This window comes from Rhyacophila brunnea, unplaced genomic scaffold (genome assembly GCF_057557595.1).
Source record: "Rhyacophila brunnea isolate RB1 unplaced genomic scaffold, BYU_Rbru_1.0 scaffold_7, whole genome shotgun sequence".
Lineage (NCBI taxonomy): Eukaryota > Metazoa > Arthropoda > Insecta > Trichoptera > Rhyacophilidae > Rhyacophila > Rhyacophila brunnea.
This window is the reverse complement of record NW_028233339.1, coordinates 20,551,892-20,573,266: the sequence shown is the minus strand read 5'-3', so window position 1 is coordinate 20,573,266 and position 21,375 is coordinate 20,551,892. Positions and strand designations below refer to the sequence as shown.

At 29.9% G+C, this 21,375-nt stretch overlaps 2 protein-coding genes across 2 annotated transcripts in view; both read right to left on the bottom strand.

Moving 5' to 3' along the window:
- Positions 1-1,367: 1,367 nt before the first annotated feature.
- On the bottom strand, positions 1,368-10,584 carry sing (MARVEL domain-containing protein sing). The gene is made up of 5 exons (XM_085957673.1): positions 9,894-10,584; positions 7,745-7,883; positions 5,204-5,386; positions 3,963-4,103; positions 1,368-2,688 (listed from the first exon to the last, which is right to left on the bottom strand). Exons 2-5 carry the CDS (start codon positions 7,880-7,882, stop codon positions 2,611-2,613), a joined length of 540 nt encoding a protein of 179 aa, XP_085813799.1. The 5' UTR covers position 7,883; positions 9,894-10,584; the 3' UTR covers positions 1,368-2,610.
- Positions 10,585-17,429: 6,845 nt separating this feature from the next.
- Positions 17,430-21,375, bottom strand: part of LOC147064604 (uncharacterized) — a 30,415-nt gene continuing 26,469 nt past the window's right edge. The window contains exon 5 of the mRNA XM_085957512.1: positions 17,430-18,490. Coding sequence (XP_085813638.1) covers positions 18,416-18,490 — 75 coding nt within the window. The 3' untranslated portion in view covers positions 17,430-18,415. The remainder of the gene's footprint in view (positions 18,491-21,375) is intronic.

Below are 21,375 nucleotides of genomic sequence, written 5' to 3'. Positions count from 1 at the left end.
ATAAATTATTCGGAGAGTTCGAATATACTTACTGAATTTTGACAAGCAATGGTGTATTAATTATTCATATTATTAAGAAAAAATTTTCAACAATATATTTTCGATCTCTGCTCTACCTCAGTTTTATGTGATCGCAATAAGTCAAAGAAAATCATATTTTCTTGTTTTACATTCCCTAAACGGAGAGAAAGCTTTAGTTAGACCGATATACGAGAAATGCTGTTATTATCGTAAATGCATACTTACTTGTTTATCAACACAACCTCGCAAAGATTTTTCTTCTGAGGCTTGCGCTATTTATGTATTTACTAAGTAATCGATACGATTAAATGCATCAAAGAAAGTATAAACGGTTCACAAAACAAAAATTTTAAAAGAAAATATAAAGCATCGTATCAGTGTAATAATTCCATTTATGTACTAGAAAAAAATACTAGGTGACACTAATTGTCAACATTCTTGGATGTAGCTCAATCGCATTTAGAGAGTTCACTCGTATTATCATTTTCAAAATCGATTTTACTATCCGACACCATACTTACTTATACCTTTCTGTAAATCTGTCACAAATTGATTTGTAATATCGTTTAATACTTTCTATTGTACGCAATATGCTAGTACTGCACTGTAAGCATCACTGTTAAACTATTATCACTTATCAGACAATCCTGTCATTTGTCTTCTTTCACGACCCGATTAAAATAAGCGATTCTTTTATTTGCGTGTCAGTTTATTCTTCAAATTTAGAATTTGCGTTTACCTGTGTGTTTTGTCTAACTTTACCCACTTTTAGGTATTCTTCCTATCTCGCTTTCTCCTACACCATTTAAACATGATTTCTCTCGTGCGTTACAGACAGGTAGATAGATAAATCAGGACAAATAGATACTTAATGTAATTGTGCACGTTAAATAAATCAAACATATATTTAGTATATGACGTGATGATTAGTCACTGATAAGAGTTACGAGTACATACAAACAGAAAATAAATAGGTACAGTTTTATTTTAGACAAAAAAAATCGGATAGCAACAGATAACAGTACTATTGCTATGTAAGTAAGCAAGCTCAAATTAGTATAACTGAAATTTTCATACATTTGTTTCGGTCAGTTATATTCTTTCTTCACCACAATTTTAGATTAAGATAATAACATGTATCTATTTTTTGAGTAGGTATTTTAGATAACTTGCTCTATACGTATTATTCAGGTTTTATAAAATAAAATAAAACATTTACACGGTAAACTTAATGCATTTCAACTTCTTCCTTCTACTCATATTTACTTAAATGAGATCAGTAAATAATAAAATATGCTTGATATATTTAATTTAATAAAAAAAAATACAATGAAATATCCTTTATTATATAGTAGGTATATTTAATATTTTACAGTGGTCAAAATGATCGACCAAGAGCAGACAATAATAATGCACACTTGAACAGTTATATTTACGGGAGATAATATTTATAATAAATAATGTACTTATAAGGTATAACCATTGATTATTTTATTACTTTTATTATTATACACACACTAATAAATGACAGCAACATACGAAATCGATGACATTTCAAAAGCTCATTGATGATTATTGATTACACAATAATTTAGCTATGAATTTTAATTGTTTATAGACAAAATAATTACCAAATTGAATTATTATTTTTTTATTCTAGCTTGAATAGCGAGTAATTGTGGTATAAGTACCTATCATTAAATTTATGAACAATATATGGTGGTATGTGGTGCTTTGATAATCGTCCGCTAAATGATGTTACAGATTTCAGATTAAACTACCTAGGTATATTTTAAATTATCCTGCGGCAATCCCATATATTCAACATAAAAAAATTCGTTCTATCAGCAGTAACTATAAAATATAATAGTTATAGATTTCATTCGTTATCTCTCGAAATTAATTAGCATAGAGATACTGATATACATAACCCTGTACTTTTGCGTACAGCCATGGGCTCATCTATGCATTCCTATACAAATATTATAATTGTTATAATATTTTTAAATAATCGCAATTGAATTTTCGTATCGGTTTATTGGATAATATATTACATTTATCGTAGATGTAAGGTTGAACAAGCAACTAAATTTGCTTTAATGTTTATAACTGCATACATTGTGCAGTCGCCTAGCGGAATTACAATGCAGATGTATTATATTTATAGGTGTCACGATACACAGGTTTTTTTTGCGTATATAAACCCAAAAAAATAGTAAACTATAAATTCAACGTAGATTGAGAAGAAATATATAATATAGGCTTCTTTGTCCTATGGTCACCATTGAATTTTTAGTTATGAATGTGCTCTTGATAAAAATAAGGTTGGGAACCTTTAATTTAACACATATATATTAAACACTAGTAATAAAACATATAGGTACTTTTTTAACGGTAAATTATCGTCTAGTAAGGCTTCTTCGCCTATGATGTTTACAATATAATATTTGAACTATTTTATAGACACATGAGGCAACTTAACATACTCTGTATTTTTCTGGCTAGAGTTATAATCTAGGTTTCTTGATAATTTACAATATTATATACCTATTCTGTCCATTCGTATTTTCTGTGTCAGGAAAATTCACATCACCTGTATCCTTTGTAATAACGGTATGCAAGATATGCATCTATTCCGTGTATAGCGCCAACAACAGAGCCGATGTACTGAAAATAAAACATTTTGCTTTTAACAACAGAGTACACAATAAAATACTTTTTTTGTTTGACAATGACAACGTAATCTTTATTGTAGGCACCTAATTAGAATACACAAAGTAAAGTAATTCAAAATAAGACCTGAGATAAGATGAGATAAACTACAAATATACTCACTTCTACTAAACAAAAAAATAAATGTAAATAAATAAGTATTAAATCAGTGGCGAGTGGTGAGGTAGTCATCATCATTATTTATGTCGAAAAATAGGTACCTATATAGGAGTGACGAAGGGTAGAGGTAGGTTGTGGAGATTCGACATAAATAGTTCAAACTAAACTTTGTCAGTCATACTTATTTGTTTTCATTGAACTAAGAATACAATTTTCAGATGGTGCTGGTTAGTTTTTAAAATTCAGTTAAACCTTACCTAAACCTAAACCAAACTCTAATAGTTAATTATGCTATGGGCGATCCGACAAAAAAATATTGCACATTTTTTTCATTCATACTTATTTTTCTTCGTTGAATTAAGAATAAGTACATATTATTATGGTTGGTTAGTTTTTTAAAATTCATTACGCCCTACCCATCCCAAACTAAAACTATGTATTGTTTAATGGCATAATTTTAGATATTTTATAGATAAATGAATTTTTCTTGACTATTACCTACTATGGTTTGGATTATGCCGGATTTAATTTTTAAAAATTAACAAACACTATCTACACATTGTAGTCTTAGCTCAATGAAAACAAATACGTTCGACTGACAGGTTTAGTGTGCACTATTTATGTCGTATCTTAAACAGCCTACCTCCACCCTTCGCAACTGTTATAAATCAATTCAACATATCAATGCAAATAATGAACGTGAAGCATTTATATTTGAATGGAAATTAGTTTGTAAAGTTTATTATTGCTTCTATTTTTATAAACAAAATGCTCGATGTGGTAAGTATCTTTTGTTTATGCTTATTTTATAATCGAATTGTGTGTTTATCATAATGAAATAGTTTTGCTTTTTTAGCTGATTAATACGAAAAAAATATTATGTAGGTATTATCATTTGATCACATATCTAGTTACTAATAATAATCTTTTTGTAATTTCTGGGTGATATTTTTGGTGGCCAAAAGGACCCCTTTATAATATACAACAGAAATTAATTTTTGATTCGAATGAAAAAGTTAGATTTTTATCATTATTCCACTTACTCTAGTGATCGTATTTTTTTGTATCCTGTGTTCTGTTCTCAATTAATTTAATAAGACTATACTCACATATACGGCGGTCATCGCAGGATATGCCGAATACATCCTGACAAGGACGTATTGTGGATAAAGATAGATCGTTACTGCAGCTGCTAGACATGAGGCGGCACTCAGATACAGAAAACATGCCGTTGCATTGAAGACACATTCCTATAAATAAATTCAATAATCCAAATAAAATATAAGCTTTTTATCATTATTATATTAGACATTGTACAAATAAGGCTTATAAAACTGAATATTTATGAGCAATATATTCGAAATTAATAAAATAGTTAATTTTTAATTTTAATCACCTAGCTTGTCCTAGCTAATATAAATTCTGATTTTTAAACAAAATACGTTTATCCACATTTATATAAACGTTGAAGGTAATTTTTCAGTTGAATTACTTTTACTGAAAATTCAGTTAAGAGATTTTTAATTGCAGTGTAAAATTATACAGACAATTCACAAAATAATATATCTACTTATACAATAATTAAATATTAAAAAAATATTTAAACCCCAATGATATTATTATAACATAACATACTTTATGAAAGAAAAACTAACATGCTAGATAGAACCCCGCGTTCGAATCTTCTATTAACATATATTTTCAACACTGCCAGGAGTCCATATTTTCCTATTCAGCGGAGGAAAATAATGATTTGTCCAGCCCTTGAAATGGAAAATTTTATGAACCGGACCGCTCGATAATTTTCCGCTCGATAAATATTAACATAGTTATCTAATTTTATGTATATTTTATTTATATACACAGACTCAAATTAATTTTTCCACGAGGCGGACATGAACCGGAACTGCGCTCCGGTCCATTTCGAGTCCTGGAATTGTTCCCTTACCTGCTTATAATAATTTATCGACGCTATAAAACTCATTCATTGCAATGATAACTATTACACTTAATGAGTTTAATATGTGATAGGTAGGACGACGATATCAGTGGTGAAGACTTCTTACTACACGGTTATTTAGAGCCCACTTCAATAAAAAATAAATTTTATATTACATTATAATTATTATCAGTAACAAAGGCATTGCTAAGCAATAAATAATGTAACAGTTGTCACAGGTGCGCTATGTCGTATATTTATTCACCCAAAGGATGTAATAATCCGTACCTATCCTAAACCATGTTTTGACATCTACCGCCAAATATAATAATACAATTGAAATGATATCTCTTTTATAAGGGGTCCACTAAATTTTGATCTATTTACGCAAAGAAAACATTTTCAACTTACAAATATCGATTGTCTGACGAGATTCTGAGTCTTAGGGGAGAAGATGTAACAGACGAGCAGAAGTGTGGTGGTAAGAACGCATGCTGAAGCAGTGGTGAGGAATCCGTGGAAGGCTGAACCCATCGTTGACGCTTCCGACAGTCCATATTCGATCAGTAAACTTTGGCAAAGGGCACCCAGCAACTGGAAGTTATATATGTGCATAATAATAGTTTAATAGTGGGGAGGGTTGGTTATTTAATATTTTCCGTAAACTTTCAACTCGTCTTTTCGGAAAGTGGAATGATAGAAAGATTATTGACAGAAGATAAAAATCGACTATGTCTGAGATCCAGTAGTACCAATAGTTGACAATATAAATAGAATTATAATTTGCAAATTATTTACCTAAACCCATTTAGTGCATTTGGTCGTAATGCGAATGATTTCCCAGAGAAGAACAAAACTTGCGTGCAACTTGGAAGGGGTTGGTTTTTATTATCGACGATTTAAAAAGAAATTATGTATATAGTCTATGACACTTATTTAGATTAAAAACGTCGTGTATTTTTATATACACACATCAATTAATATATACGTAATGCATTTTTATAGTAATACCTATCTATAGGTACATAAAGCATAATATTATAAGGTGTCTGATACTGAATGTAAAGTGTAAAGAATCTTGATAAGTTTCCTTAATTGTTTAACACAATCATTACTTTTACGGTATTTATGTAAGGACTAAACTTTCACTGCAAATTTATTTTTCATTTTCGAATTCTTCAAAAGAATTTTATTTTTCTCCACAGTTTAGAACCAAAATTGCGACTTGCGAGACAATGGAAATAATTCATTTCATAAATAACATTTTTACGGTATTTTAATTCTGTGAATATGTCGACAAAAACAACGCATTGTGTACTTTAAATCAATACAAAATATATGAAAAATAAATAAAACTAACCATATAAAAGACTAAAACATCAGAAAGTAGGAAGACGTTGAACTGTTATTAACCATCGGTCGGTGGATCAATAGGTACGATTGATGACATTATGTTAAATATACAACCCATCGTAAATTCATAATCGTTATAGATGAGATGAGAACATTACTTTGTGTGTTGCATCTGTGTGTGCGTAATTAAGTAATACGAGGTCGAACATTTTTTATGTCATTAGGTTAAGAAGTGTGGTATAAACATAAAGCATTAAATTTATATAGTACTGTAGAATCAGCTAACTTTGGTCCAAGAGACAAGGTTCAGAAAAATACGTCCGCTGAATGTACAGTCATGAATCATTATTTTTATCAATAGTCCTACTAAAATATTATGATGTATAAATACATTCATTCATACAGGTAATAAATAATTTCAGTAGGCTCAAGGCTGTTTCAAAGAACTCCTTTATAAAATGTTTAAAATGCGAGTTAGAATAGTTCTGCATTCAGCTGACGTATCCACTGAAAGTAATACAATTAATATATCTCGGGATTAATTTAGGTTTTATATGATTGCGTAGACTAATCAATATATGAAACAGATTCAACTATCTGTATGAATTATGTTATAGGTATAATCTGTCATTCTAAGCACTATTGCTACGATTTTGCAAGTGTTGCAAACTTTCTACTCAAACATTTAGAACAACAGTAATTGCTACCATTTTCCTGCTCCAACATTTCAAAATGTAATTTAGTTTCCTCATTGTGAAATATAGTTATATTGTGATTGATACAATAGGTACTTATTTGGAATTCCAAATAAATCTGAATACGTGAATCCTTGGGATATCTTTTATTATTACCACGTTACCACGTTTTTCTTAGCTCGTATTCTTGTTTGTCTGGTGGTTGTTTATCCAGTACAAATCTTGCAATCGATTTTAAACTAACTTTCCGACTAGCTAGACATTTGAAACTTTTAGAATATATCAGAACACGATGCCAATGCATTCTTTTAATACTTTTAGCCTTCTTTAAGCATAATTGAATTCATTTTCAGTTAATTCTGTTTTGTATGAAAAGTTATTTCGGAAGAAATCCATAATCCAATCCACTATTATTGGTTGCTAAGGGGGTAGTCCTAGCAACTAAATTATTAATATATACGTGCGTTACTATGGAAATCAAAATGACATTTCAGTATTCTATATTTGTTCGTTTGTTACAAAATAGCAAAAAAATGATTTGTTGACAATTGCCTTATTTGTCCTAAATTATTAATACATAGAATTATCAAGTTTATATGATTCAACAGAAAATTTAAAAACGTGGTATATAAAAAGTTCTTTTTATCTTGTAATTATTTTATTACTAATCTGCTTTCAATAATTTTCATGTAGGCACACGTTACGATTTACAAAATAATTAACTACACAGCAAAGTCTAATTTTATTTGATTTATTTTAATTCTACGACTTAACTTTTTGCAAATACCGTAGCTAATGTAACAAAATACATAAGAGTTGTAAATGAAATACTATAATTTATTGCTATAACATTAAATGTGTGTACAATTTTGTTTGAAATGAAAATATATTATGTAAAAATTACCGCTTCGGCAATCTTCGTGAGTCCATGGCGAGTCCTGATATATCCAAAATCCACGCACGTACAGCAGTTACAACAGCAACACTGCAGTCCTTGGTTTCCTCCTGCGGGTACCATCCTTACCACAGGACCCCTGGACATCCTGACAAATAATTATAATTAGCTAACTCTTCTTACAACAACGAAAGCTTGCTTTGTGAATTTTATTTCAATCAACACCAGGCGAAAATCGTCGAGTCATAATCTTCGTATTATTATAATTCTATCTTTGTTAAATTTAAAAATAATATTATATCTTTGTGAATCAAATTTCTGTACTATGTGATGTGTGATATATTCAAGTGATTACTCGTTCATACAAAGAAATAGTTTACATTTTAAATTTAAATCGTTGGTTTTGTAAATACGTCATCATTTGTATGCTTATAGCTTCTGGAATTTCCTTTCAGTCCTTGTTAGTTGTTTCAAACAAACATTTTACTACGACATTTATTTTTATCACGATGTTATTATATTTTCGGATAATGAGTCATTAATATGTTAAGTAGGTATGTACTACAATATTGTATTCACAATTTAAGAATAAATAAAACTATTAAATCAATATATTAGTACATATTATATGGAAACCCTTTTCATGCTGGAAAGCCGCTAACTCTGTAACGTAAGACTTCAATTACATGCACTTCAAAATATACCTCCCTCCAGTATTCTATAAAAAAATTCTATGCAAGTTGTAGGTATTTATTGTCCGGCAACTTCATCTTGGCTACGTGGCAAATCTGTGAACTACAATCCCCTCCAGTACAGCTAATCGAACTTCCGGTTTCAAATAAGGAACGCCCCAAATTATTCATTACATTTATTTTTTGACACTTCGTATTGGACGCATCTATCAATTTACGTAATTTGAAGATTTTTAAATAAAGAAGATGTCTAAAACAATACGAAATGACGTTCAAAAAAACTTATAAATGAATGTACTTATAAACTTACTGAGAATAGAATTGATATAAACTTAAAACCTAATTTCGCGGGATTTCTTTTCTCAAAAAATGACAACACTGAGAAATATTCAATACGCGACAAGGGCGACTTCCTATTGTCGCCTAAATAATGTTGTTGTACAGTAGTAACTTTAACTGTATTTAGGACCAATAAATAAACACACTAATTATTTTTATTGCCTGCGTATCGACAATGAATGTTTTGTAATTTAATATAAACAATATGCTGGTAACGGAAAAGTTTTGCCAATTTTAAAGTTAACAGATCTTTTAGTGGCTTTTTTGTGAGCAAATATGTTGAATCGTCTTTCAGATGAATGTAACCTTCAGTGACTTCCATATAAAAATCAATGAAGTTAGTTTCATTTGTATGTAATGTCATTATGGTGGAAAATACAGAGACTACGGGATTTTAAAGGTCTAGTGGTCCCTTTTTTGCTTTACTTTCATAATTTTATGCTCCCTCTACATACAACAAGAATTTCGTCAACATCTTTAGTTGTGACTATTTTTGTAGAAAATTTATACATAGGTGCTTATTTCAAAATTAAAAACTAATTTTAACATTTATTCTGTAAAATTTGGATTCATTCAAAATACCCTACCAATTTGTAGGTTTATCGAGTTTTGTATTTTACCACGTTTTTATTAGCTCGTATTCTTGTTTGTCCAGTACACATTTTTTTTGTGTGTCCGGTCCTAGTAACTAAATTATTAATATATACGTGTATTATTACTATGGAAATCAATATGAAATGTCAAAATGACATTTCAGTATTCTATATTATTTTTTCAGGATTTCTATCAAGTACAAAAAAAAGTATTTATTAATACATAGAATTGTCAAATTTATATGATTCAACAGAAAATTTAAAAGCGTGGTTAAAGCTCTTTTAATCTTGTAATTATTTTGATATAATCAAATGAGACATAGATAAGTATTCGAATCCATTGGAAATCAAAGCGAAATTGGGATAGTATTAATTGAATTTTAAATGAGACAATATTATTTTATGAACACCCCGGATAACGATGACAAAGCTTGTTTTGTGAATTGTATGCATAAAACTTGACGTCTACAATATCTGTGCATTAAATACATCAAAATTATTTACATTAGAGTAACTGAACTCTTGTATTTATACCTTGTAATAAAAAGTTGTTTGTAGTTTTTCTTCGTTTCCTTGATTGTTCGTACAATCGTTTTCACTCGTTTATCGACAGTAAAACTCGTATTGGTTCGATTCAGCACTTTACTTTACGTACGGCTGTAATTTTTATTCGTACATACGTCAAACATAGTAAAACTTGCTACGATTTGTGATATTATTATTATTATCTACTCATGTTTTTACGTTATTGCCGGTGGAAGATTTCATTCATCCGGAAAGCGAGCAGTTATTGAACCCTGCCTGTTTCACTTTCACTCGAACAACGAACACATCAACACCGAAACAAATTAAGTGTATTTCTATTGTTCGCTATAAATGTTTCACTTTCAACAAAATATCAAATTCAATTCTAGACGATTGGGATTCTTTCACTTTTTGGTTATATTTTTAATATCAAATCATAGTCCGATTTATAAACAATCTCCCAGTACTTACACTCGAACATTGTTTTAAAACTGTTACTGATGAGTGGAATAAGTACAATTTTATGTAGAGACTATAAACACAAAGTTTAAAAATGCTTTCATTAATATAAATTAGTATTACGCGTCACGACAAACAATAAGCTTCGGAAATGAGGAAGCCGGCAATTAACTGTTTACATTTTTAGGAGTTGAAGCCGACTGGATGTATACCATTAACGATTCTTTATGTAGTCTGTACTGTATTACTTATATGAAGATAATAAACATTCACGTGTGTTACCAAATATATTCCTGACGTTAAAAGCGGGATAGTAGGGAGCTTTTAGCATGGGCGTAACCAGGACTTTACCAAAGGGGTCGATTTTTTCAGATTTAAAATACAACGAATAAAAATACACGTAGCTGACTACTCCTAATATTTATAATCTAATCTATTTATAGTCTGCAAACAATACAAATACATATTATGTAATATTAGTTCAGTTACCTGCTCACAATGTAACTAAATAGGTATATACTAAGAATTTAACATACTAAGATAAAAAGACGATTTTGAGTTTGGATATTTAAATTATATTATTGGATCTAAGTTCTAAGCTAAGGCCTTGTCCAGATAGCGCAATTTGGCTCGCGTCCATTCCAGGTACATGTGACCTTATTGAGCCGTCCACATGCACTCGCGGCGTATCGAGGCGAAACAGGCGCCATCTGAACAATGCCTAAAACACACATCATTCCATAAAATCTAAACAGAAAAATAGGTACTTAGCTATTTTTTCCTGAAAGGGATACATTTGAGCAGTCCATATGAGTGCATTCATTATCATACAACAATATGTATTTATAAGATGACGTGATCTGGTGTTAAAATACAAACTCGTTGGGAATAAAAAGAACTGTAAGCACGTACCTATACAAATCGACGTAGTTTGGAAATTGACAATGCAGGTAGAGTTCTTTTTCCTTCATTTGTACCTATCTGTTTTTACTTGTTTTTTTTTTACGAAAGATAATAATTTGTATGGTATGATGGCAAACTACTTACTCCTCGATTCCATATATTTCTGCCAAAATTCAATTCAACAATATCTATGTATTCAGCAATAATATTACCCCCTCACCAGCCGAGTTGTTTCATATAAGTAAATGCCTAGTGAAATATATTTAAATCCCCCAATTTGAAAAAATATAAGTAAGTACCTAAATAAGTAAAAAATGAAATGGAATTAATTTTGTAACAGGAAAGTAGTCATTTTTCAGAAACCTCGATTGTTTATGTTAGCATATTTATTTAAAGATACGTTTACTAATCTATTTTCGTGACCCTGATTGCCCCTATCGTCTTCTCTTCCACTGGACCCGCCCGTGGAGTGTAGATAAAAATAGAAATCTCTGGGGGGCACCGTCCTCTCAGGCGCGTGCCTATACAACTGAATAAGTTTGATTCTTTTTGCAAAAATAAAAATGTTTTATAGATTTACGTTGATTTCATGCTACTTATTATTTTATTCTAAATATTTTTTGTGACGATATCGACATTCTAATAAAATAAAGAGGGTTTTGATATTAAACGTTAAGCAGGTTTGAATTTTTGAATTATTTAAAACTCCTTTCAAGTGAACCTATGAAACTACATTTCAACAATAAAAATATTCAAAATAAACATCAAGAGAGCCAAACTGGAATTTTTCAACGACGCTAATTTTCTATAAGATTTTTTCAATTGTAATGTAATATCTACGTTTCAATTTCCATTTTTTTTTGTTTATGTAATTTTTAGCACCCACGTTGGTCAAGTGCAGTGATGCACAACCCGCGGCCCAAAATAACAACTAGGTACTCTATCGTCAAATTTCTCATTGTATACGACAAAATTCTAATTTTCTATATATACCTATGCTAAGTTATATCGTGAAAATACATAGTTTGTACCAGGGCTCGAAATGGACCGGAACGCACCGGAGCTCCGTTCCGGTTCATACAGTCCCCAAAATTATCGCTCCGTTTTGTGTAAATATTAATTTGATCGTCTGAGCGAGATATGTCATATTATAAAAAAAATTAACATAATCGTTTTTTTAAATACATATATGTATGGAATTAGATAAGTAACAGTGTTAATATTTTCGTAAAATATCAAGCGTTCCGGTTCGTAAAATTTTCCATTTCGAGCGCTGGTTTGTACGTAATATACCGTGGAGAGTGATTGGAGTAGCTGATATGTAACTACAAATTAATTTTAAAATAATAAAATGTATGTCTCGTCTGGTATATATCATTATATTAGAAATATTAGAATATTAATAAAAGAATATTAGAAAATGGATAAATTGGACCTTCTTTCAAATAGGTTGTGCACCACTGGTCTAATGCGTAAAGCGGTCGTCTTTGTATAAATGCAGTGTATCGCAGATTCGAGCCCACGGCTGGTCAAAAAATGTATGTTGTTTTTTTCGATGTGTATTTGGTAGTTATTTAACATGGTAATTTTCTATTTATGGTTTTTAGAAAGGTAGGGAGGTACCTAAATTAAATTAAATTATATACTTCGTAATCCCATCGGTACATCTCACCAGTAGGGTTTCCAACATTTTTCAGAGATTTAGCTTTTCCGGCCAAAAATTTTATCTAATAAATTCCGTTCGTTGATGATTTCTCGACAGATAAATTTAATATTATATGACCAATGACATTAATATGGACGAAGCTTCTGGAAAAAAATGACACTCACTTTTTTGTCGGGTCTGCCGAATGGCATATTCTGTTCTAACGCCATTACAATAAAGGTGATATTGCTATAAATTCCCGATGCTTTTTGTCGTCTGCCGAATGGTTCGGTTCGAACGGGTTCGCTCAAATGAACATTGACACTGGAAACACTATTCTAATGCCATTACAATAAAGGTGATATTGCTATAAATTCCCGATGCGTGATATCGCATAGTGGAAATTGCGTGACGTCTACCTATGTATGTACGAAATCGCTATGCTCGAATTTACTTGCTAGCTACTGTATTGAGTGCGTTGTCCATTAATAATGTGATTGTATATGACCATTCTCGAAATTTGAGAAAATTGGACGCTTTTTCTAAAAATCCATGATATTGTGCGTCCTGGGTAAGGGTACTTCCAGGATGATCCCGGCCAAATCGAGGCATTTAGCAATCCTACTCACAATTAGCAATAACACTAGTTGTTGTTTAATGTTTATAAATGTATTTAACTAAGAATCTGGGTACTTAACGTACCTATTAACCAGACCCTGGCCCGAGTAGACCTCACGCTTTAAGGCAGTGTTTTTAAACCGGTTGTTCGTGAGTGTCCCCCAACTGAAGCGGAGGCGAACCTATGACACTTGGAGGAATTCTGGTGGCATGCAAATGAATTGTAGAACCTTCACCATGGCACGTAGAACGTTTCGTTAGACGTAGTATCCATCATTGCAAACGCGTGGTAGCGTGTTTCTTGCTTTGCACTTATTTGCTTTTAAACAAAAGACAAAATCAAGTTTTACTTCTGCCAACTTATTCCTTTTTTGAAATAGGTGCAGATCTCAGAAATTCATGTCATTTTGTGTAAATTGTCATTGACCCTTTTCTGTGAAAAATTATATACAAAATAATCATATACAAAAAAAAGCTCTCACGGTTGTTTGACAAAGTATTTATTTTTATTTTACCGATAATTATCCACTGGCAAAGCAAAGAAAAACTTGGTTCAGGAACCAACATTGACCAGGGTACTAAATTAATATTTGGTCACAGTATTACATAAAAAATCTTGAGGAAAGCTCCGTCTACTGCAGGTAGAGTTGACACTTCATAACTTTGCACTTCGGCTCTAGGATGAAAATGATGTAATATATCAGAAGTCGGCAAATGCGGCTCTTCTTTGGGTTAAGTGCAGCTCCCAATTTCTCTTGATAAAAATATAGGTATTTTCTTTCCCCATTATTTTGTTGATTTCTTTCTCATTCTTTCTCATAAAAAATTGTGAATCTAAATTTTAATGATATATTAAATATATAACCATAAAAAGATTGTATTGTTTAAAAAATTCACATTTTAAATTGTAAGACTTTAAAAATAAAAAATATTTTTCTTTCGTCGTTTTTAATGTTTATAATAATAATAGATATTATGTAAATAATAGCAAACTTTGTATTTTTCCGCTAGGTGCCACTGGTTTAAGAATAAAATATAAATGTAGGTTTTAGCAGAATTTGCGTAAGGCTAGGACGTCAATTTGCAGTATGCATCAATATTGCAATAGTTATAATCATTTTTCCACCACTTGTATTAGATTTAATAATATTAATTAATAATTATTATGTACAATGGCAAAAAAGTACTTGGGTTAGTTAGGTTAGAAACATTTATATTATGTTTTATGACTTGAGTGTATTCGAATTAGAGCCATCTAGGGATAGAACTATAAAACATGTAAATACATACGATTTATTGAAAAATTACTTTTGCCACTATGCATTGCATTGCAATTCTCAAATGGGTTATTTTATTATAAATTAAAAGTACAGATAATTGTAATGGCATGGAAGTCGAAATGCAGCACTACTGTAGGTCTACTGGAGACATCTAAGAACAGAATATGGAATATGAAATTTTTTATACATTTTATTGATAATTTACATTTTTGGTGTAATATAGGTAATATTAAAGAACTTTAAAAAAATATTAAAACAATGTGTTGGATGCGGATACACACTATCCTCGGTTTGCCTTCGCCAGACTGTTCATATTTTTGGTCATTTAGCCTGTCATCATTGTGTCATCTTTTTATCAGTGCTTTCGAATGTATGAAACAGATTTTTTTAATTATTCGTCATTATTAAGACGAATCCTCTACTTACCAGAGGCACCAGCGGAAAAATATGAAGCTTGTAATTTGAGATATTTTTTTTGATAATCTACAATTTCAACTGTATTATTAATAAATATGTATCTGATAGTTTTTATTTTAAGTCAAAGTTAAACTTATAATTTTTTTTAAAAATGTTATAAAATGTGAATTTTAAGGATCCAATCTTATTATTACAAATTATTTTATGGTCATATTTATTATTAAAATTTAGTTTATTAAGTTTTCTATAATGTCGTGAAGAGATTTTTGACTAATTCATAGTTTTACTATATTTTATAATTATTTTAAATAACATCTATTTTTATAAAAATATAAATGTGTATAGCTTGAAATCCATTTTATTTATATCATACATTTTTAAAAAAAATTGAAAGTTTATCTTTAACTTAAAATAAAAAATATTTTGTCCAGATTGCAAGCTTCCTATTTTGCTGCTCGGTGACATAATAATAATTCATAATTCGAGATGAAGCGGGAGATTGGTGGGAGTTCACGAATTATAAGATTTACAGTATTTAAATAATTTATTTGCGAATCTGTCATTGATAGGATTGTATACATTCCGTAATATAAATGGACTGATACCTACTTTCACAATAAACTAGTGTGAGTACTCGTATTTTATTGTAGAACATTGTTTATGTAGAGTAAAACAATTATATAAAAATATAAAATACAACATATTTAGGTATTACACAGTTCTGTATATTACTGTAAAATTATATAAATTATATTATTGTTTTGTATATTTATAATTGATGTAAGAGTATAAATCTGAAAAATAGATTTGTATAGTTGATATAAATAAGTAAAATGCTCGCAGTCTGTCATTAATTATATTTACTGTTATTTTCTTTGTGAAAATAATAATAAACACTAATTTTCAAAATAAAATATTGAAATGTTCTAAAGATAACCAATTAATATTTTTGTTATTTCCATAATTAGATTCCACAACAGCTTAACAAGATAGAAAGTCGCCATAGACAGAGACTTTGAAGCCAAATTAGGTTTATGATTTTATAACGGTCAGGTCATAAAACGGGAGTAATAGAAAGCTGCTCAATGTCCTTAAGTACGAATATTGCACGCGTGTTTCTTTACGTGACAAACTTTAAGGCATATTATGATACAGATGTAACTATTGAATGTGTGTTCAAGTTTATCCCATATTTCTCCAAACTCAAGGATTATACCTTCTTACAGCCTCACCCAAAAGGTAACGTATTTCCAATTATTATTGTGTTCCCTGGTTATTTCATTAGAAGTCGCAGTCTGTAATATATTTTTTTTTCAATTCAATCAAATCTACAGATTTTAAACATCTACATAAGACACACAAGAAGACACAAAATATTATTTTATTTATTAAATACATCGCTTATATTATTATTTCGAAATACATTAAAATGCTTTTTATTTTATTAGTTTCTGCATATAATTAATTACACTTATTTTGGCAGTAATGAATACTTAAAAATACATTAAGATAGTTATATTTATGTTTACAAAATAACAATAAGAATCATCTCTATAAGTCATTCACAGTAATATTATCATATTTTTTTGCAAAGAAATCAGTGGAAGGGAAGTATGGGATGGATTTATTATAAATATGTATAATTCATAATCTACTCGAGACAAATTTATTGTGAATATATTTTATATACCTACTAATAATTATTTTATAATATAATATACTAATGAATAAAATGAATATGACTGTAAATAGTGTAAGGACGTATTTCATTTTCATACCGAGAGCCCTCTATGATTTTTTGAAGTTATATATAGATAATGTTGATTACGAGATGTGAAATTTATTCACCAGATGACACTATTCAAAACTTTGGTTAAAAAATAAATTTAATAAAAATCTACTGAAGAATGAATAATTCATGCATTTCAATGGTCCAATTCCAATAGAATCAATAATTGTATTACATGAATCATAAAACATTTCAAAAGCACAATAATACTGTAATTTCCAAGGTCATGGGAAATGAATCTAATCTTCACATTGAGAATGTAACTTAATGGTTCAAAAAAAATGTCATAATTAAATAAATCAATGCAAAAATCAGATGAATCGTACTTAATTGAAAATATTAAATATAAGCATATTATTTAAATCACAAAGGATGATTCCAGTGGCGGTTTAATTAATTGGAGCTCAGGCGCTAACTGATTTTGACTTCTTTTTATGATAGAAAATATTACATCATCAGTCTCAATATCAACTTCTAGTAAAAACAAATAAATATTTTGTACAGAATTTATAACTTAGATAATTTTATTACATCCAATTAATGGCTCGAGATACATACGTTTCTGTTTCACGACTTATTAATTGTTCATATTTAATGACAGCTTTAGAGCTCCCCTGGAAAATTTAGTTTATGCAATAAGCTACCACTCAGTGTAAAAATATAGTAAGTGCTACAATAATTTTTTAGACTTGAAAACCTCCGATTATGAAAAATATACATTTGAACATTCCTACCAAGCGAATGCCCCATAGGGCCGAATTTACATTCGAAGGTGCCTTGGGCTAATACATTTTATTATGTAACAATTTTTTTGCCTTTTGTTCAAAAAATCACTTATTATGTCATCAAAATCTATTATTTTTTAACATTTCAGGCTTTATTGGCATTGGGTTAAGTGAACTTAATCGATTTGGGCCAATGATGTTATGAAAAATATTTATTATTTCAACATAAACAATGTAGACAATGATTTTTCATCATGGCAATTTAGTTGCAGATATACCTATACCGGAAAAATTTCTTAAAGTGATTTAAATGTTAGGAAATGTACTTTAGAATTGGACTCTCATTTTGTACAATATAGAAGTTCGCACAATTGGGCGTTCTTCATGGTTTTTCTGCTAATTCTTCCAATCATTTGTCTGCTTCTGCCTACTAATTTGGGAGCCCTATAGTAAATCCAGCCCTAAATGCTTCGAGGAAAAACTTTACCTACAATATTTCATAAAACTATAACACAAAATATTTAATGAAGTTTTATTACAATCGTGTGTTGCGTGAGATTTAATGCAAAAAATATGAATAGTAATCTGTTATAATGAGCCAAATAATGATGTAGTCATAGCGCGTTCGAAAAATAACGCAATAAGTAATAATTTACAATACATTTTTGAAAAAACTCCGTTTAGGATTTCGGTGATTATATTCCTCGATAGCTTCTTGTGGCGAGAACCGTGCTGAACAAATACAAGGCAGCAACAATCAGCCCAATTATCTGAAACAAATAAAACATAGCGTGATTAATCATTATTTAGGACAATTAATAGGTACGTGGTAAATACTATCTTATAGTAGTTCCCCAACTCAGAACATGGGATGATAAGTGTTCCTCTTTTGGGACATTGTTTTTATTGACATACATACACTAATTCAGGCAAATAAAATTATACAGAGAGGAAACTAAATCACAGCATGTTCATCGGTAATCTCCTATATATTATTATCCTAAGAGATTTTGGAAAACGCACCAACAGCTCATTTAAGCGACATTTTATTGTTATTTTTACATCTTCACTTTGACATGTGCGCTACCGATTCATCTACCAATTGAATTGAACACATTTCAGAAATTTTCCATGATTTTACAGGTACGTGATGTTTATATCAGATATTTTCTTATATACCGTATACGATCGCCATATTTACTGTTCACGTCTAACAGAATAACGTCTTCGTCGCTTAAGACCTTCTAATCCTTTATTTTCATTCAAATATCACTATGTACACATCAGCGCACTTAATTTTTTTGCGTTGAAAAAACTATAATTTTGTAACGATTCGAAATCATCCCATCATCTGAAAACGCCCCCACTGGAATTATTCCATAGATAACGTAATTGTATACCAAATTTGATTTATTTTTTAAATATTTCTTTGTGGCTGTTCACGCACTCTGTTTTTTATTGAATAATTACCTAGGCTACTAATTTCCATAGATCACAATATACTCATATTAAACTAACAAAGTTGCCATTGCAAACAATGAAAGAAATTAATACAAATTGTTATAGTTATCAAAATTTGTGATATTGTACAATATATACCTATTTTTATCGCCCTTATCATCATCAATCTGGACCTATCCACTGCTGGATGAAGGCCTCCTCAGCCTTATTCTACTCCTTTCTTACACATGAATTGTTATATTTATCAAAATCAGTGATATTATATTATCTACCTATCTATATAATGTCATTATTATCACGAGCCTCAATAAATCCACTGCTGGATGAAGGCCTCTCTACGTTGATTGTATTCTTGACAGTCTTGAATTTCTATATTTATTAAAATGCTAATGTTATTTATCTACATATTCATATCATTATCATCATCATCATCATCATCAACCAGGATCAATCCACTGCTGGATGAAGGGTTCCGCAACCTGTCACAACATTCTACTACTATCGGTATAACAAATTTGAGATAGTATACCTATTTCTATCGTCCATATCATCATCAACCTGAACCCATCAACTGCTGGATAAAGGCCTCCCTAGCCTGATTCTACACCTTTCTGTCATATGAATTGCTGTATTTATCAAAATCGGTGATATTATATATATATGTACATATTCATATCGTCATCATCATTAACCACGATCAATCCACTGCTGGATGAAGGGTTCCGCAACCTGATTCTACTACTACCGGTTTAACGAATTTGTGATATTATACCTATTTTTATTGTCCTTATCATCATCAACCTGAACCCATCCACTGCTGGATAAAGGCCTCCCTAGCCTGATTTTACTCTTTTCTGTCATTTGAATTACTGTATTTATCAAAATCGGTGATATTATATTATATTTATTTATATTGCTATTATCATCATGAGCCCGAATAAATCCACTGGTGGATGAAGGCGTCTCTAAGTTGTTTGTATTTCTGTCGGTCATATGAATTGATCCTTTTAATAAGTAATTCACCTGTTTCATTTAAACATGCTATCTCCAAAATTTTGTATAAATAGATATATAATGTATTTACTTATACATATATATATATTCTTTTATTTTTTATGTTACTTTTTTATTTTTCTTTTTTAACTTTTGTATATCATTTAATTATTCATTATTCTTCCTCATTTTTCTCATTTTTCTCATGTAATCTTCTTATGTAATTTCTTTATATTTATGTTATTTTACTCTCTATCTTGTTAGGCTTAACTAAATTATAATGTATATATGGAAACTTTGCTGGATGCAATAACTTTTTATTATTATATTTTAAATTTCTGTAATCAATATGTAATGTTTGTTTTCCTTAATAAATAAAATAAAATATTTATCAAAATTGCTGATATTATATTTACCCATTCATAATATCGTCATTATCATGATCAACCAAGATCAATCCACTGCTGGATGAAGGTTATCCCAACGTAATACTACTCTTCTTGGTCATATAAACTGCTATATTTTTTTTAATTTGTGATTTTATATACCTACCCATTTATATCGTCATTATCGTTTCAATCCACTGCTGGATACATTTTTAGGTCTTATAAATTCCTATTCATATCAGAATTGGTCTAGAATAGACTCAGATATAATATGTATTGCTTTATTATTTATCAACATTTGTCTCGATATGAATGTCCCGCACCGGGAAACTATATTGTTTATGGTTAATTTTTAATTCAAAATTAGATTTTTTAAATATTATTATTCTATGGCTGCAAGCATTTATTTTTTATAGACAATGAAACAAAACAATGTTTAAATTTATTTTTTATGCTGCTAACCTTTTTCTATTATGTAAATGTTTATTGTCAACTTGCGTGTGTACCTATTGTCTTTTAGATACCTAATACGTCTTTATATTGATAAGAGAATCTATTATTTGTACCTATGCTGTAAAATCTCCTTACAGACCAACAACTTATCTATATTATAATGGATGGGGCAGCCACTGTCGAAAACTACCACTGGACAGAATCTGACATTCGAATGACCTTTTCAAAATGACGTCCATATGGTAGTTCGTAGTTCCATTTTTGACCGTTCTTTAGATAAGTTTGTAGGACTGTACATGAAATTTATTTGTGTACAGTAGAATCTCGTTAATAAGAACACAGATATTTCGAAATTAGCGGTA

What these genes read in the sequence shown, in the direction of transcription:
- sing (XM_085957673.1), bottom strand. Translation starts at nt 7,882, where the DNA reads ATGTCCAGGGGTCCTGTGGTAAGGATGGTACCCGCAGGAGGAAACCAA. An exon ending in TCGTCAGACAATCGATATTT is followed by an intron (nt 4,104 to 5,203) that starts GTAAGTTGAAAA and finishes ATTTATTTATAG; the next exon opens with GAATGTGTCTTCAATGCAAC. An exon ending in CTGCGATGACCGCCGTATAT is followed by an intron (nt 2,689 to 3,962) that starts GTGAGTATAGTC and finishes TTTTATTTTCAG; the next exon opens with TACATCGGCTCTGTTGTTGG.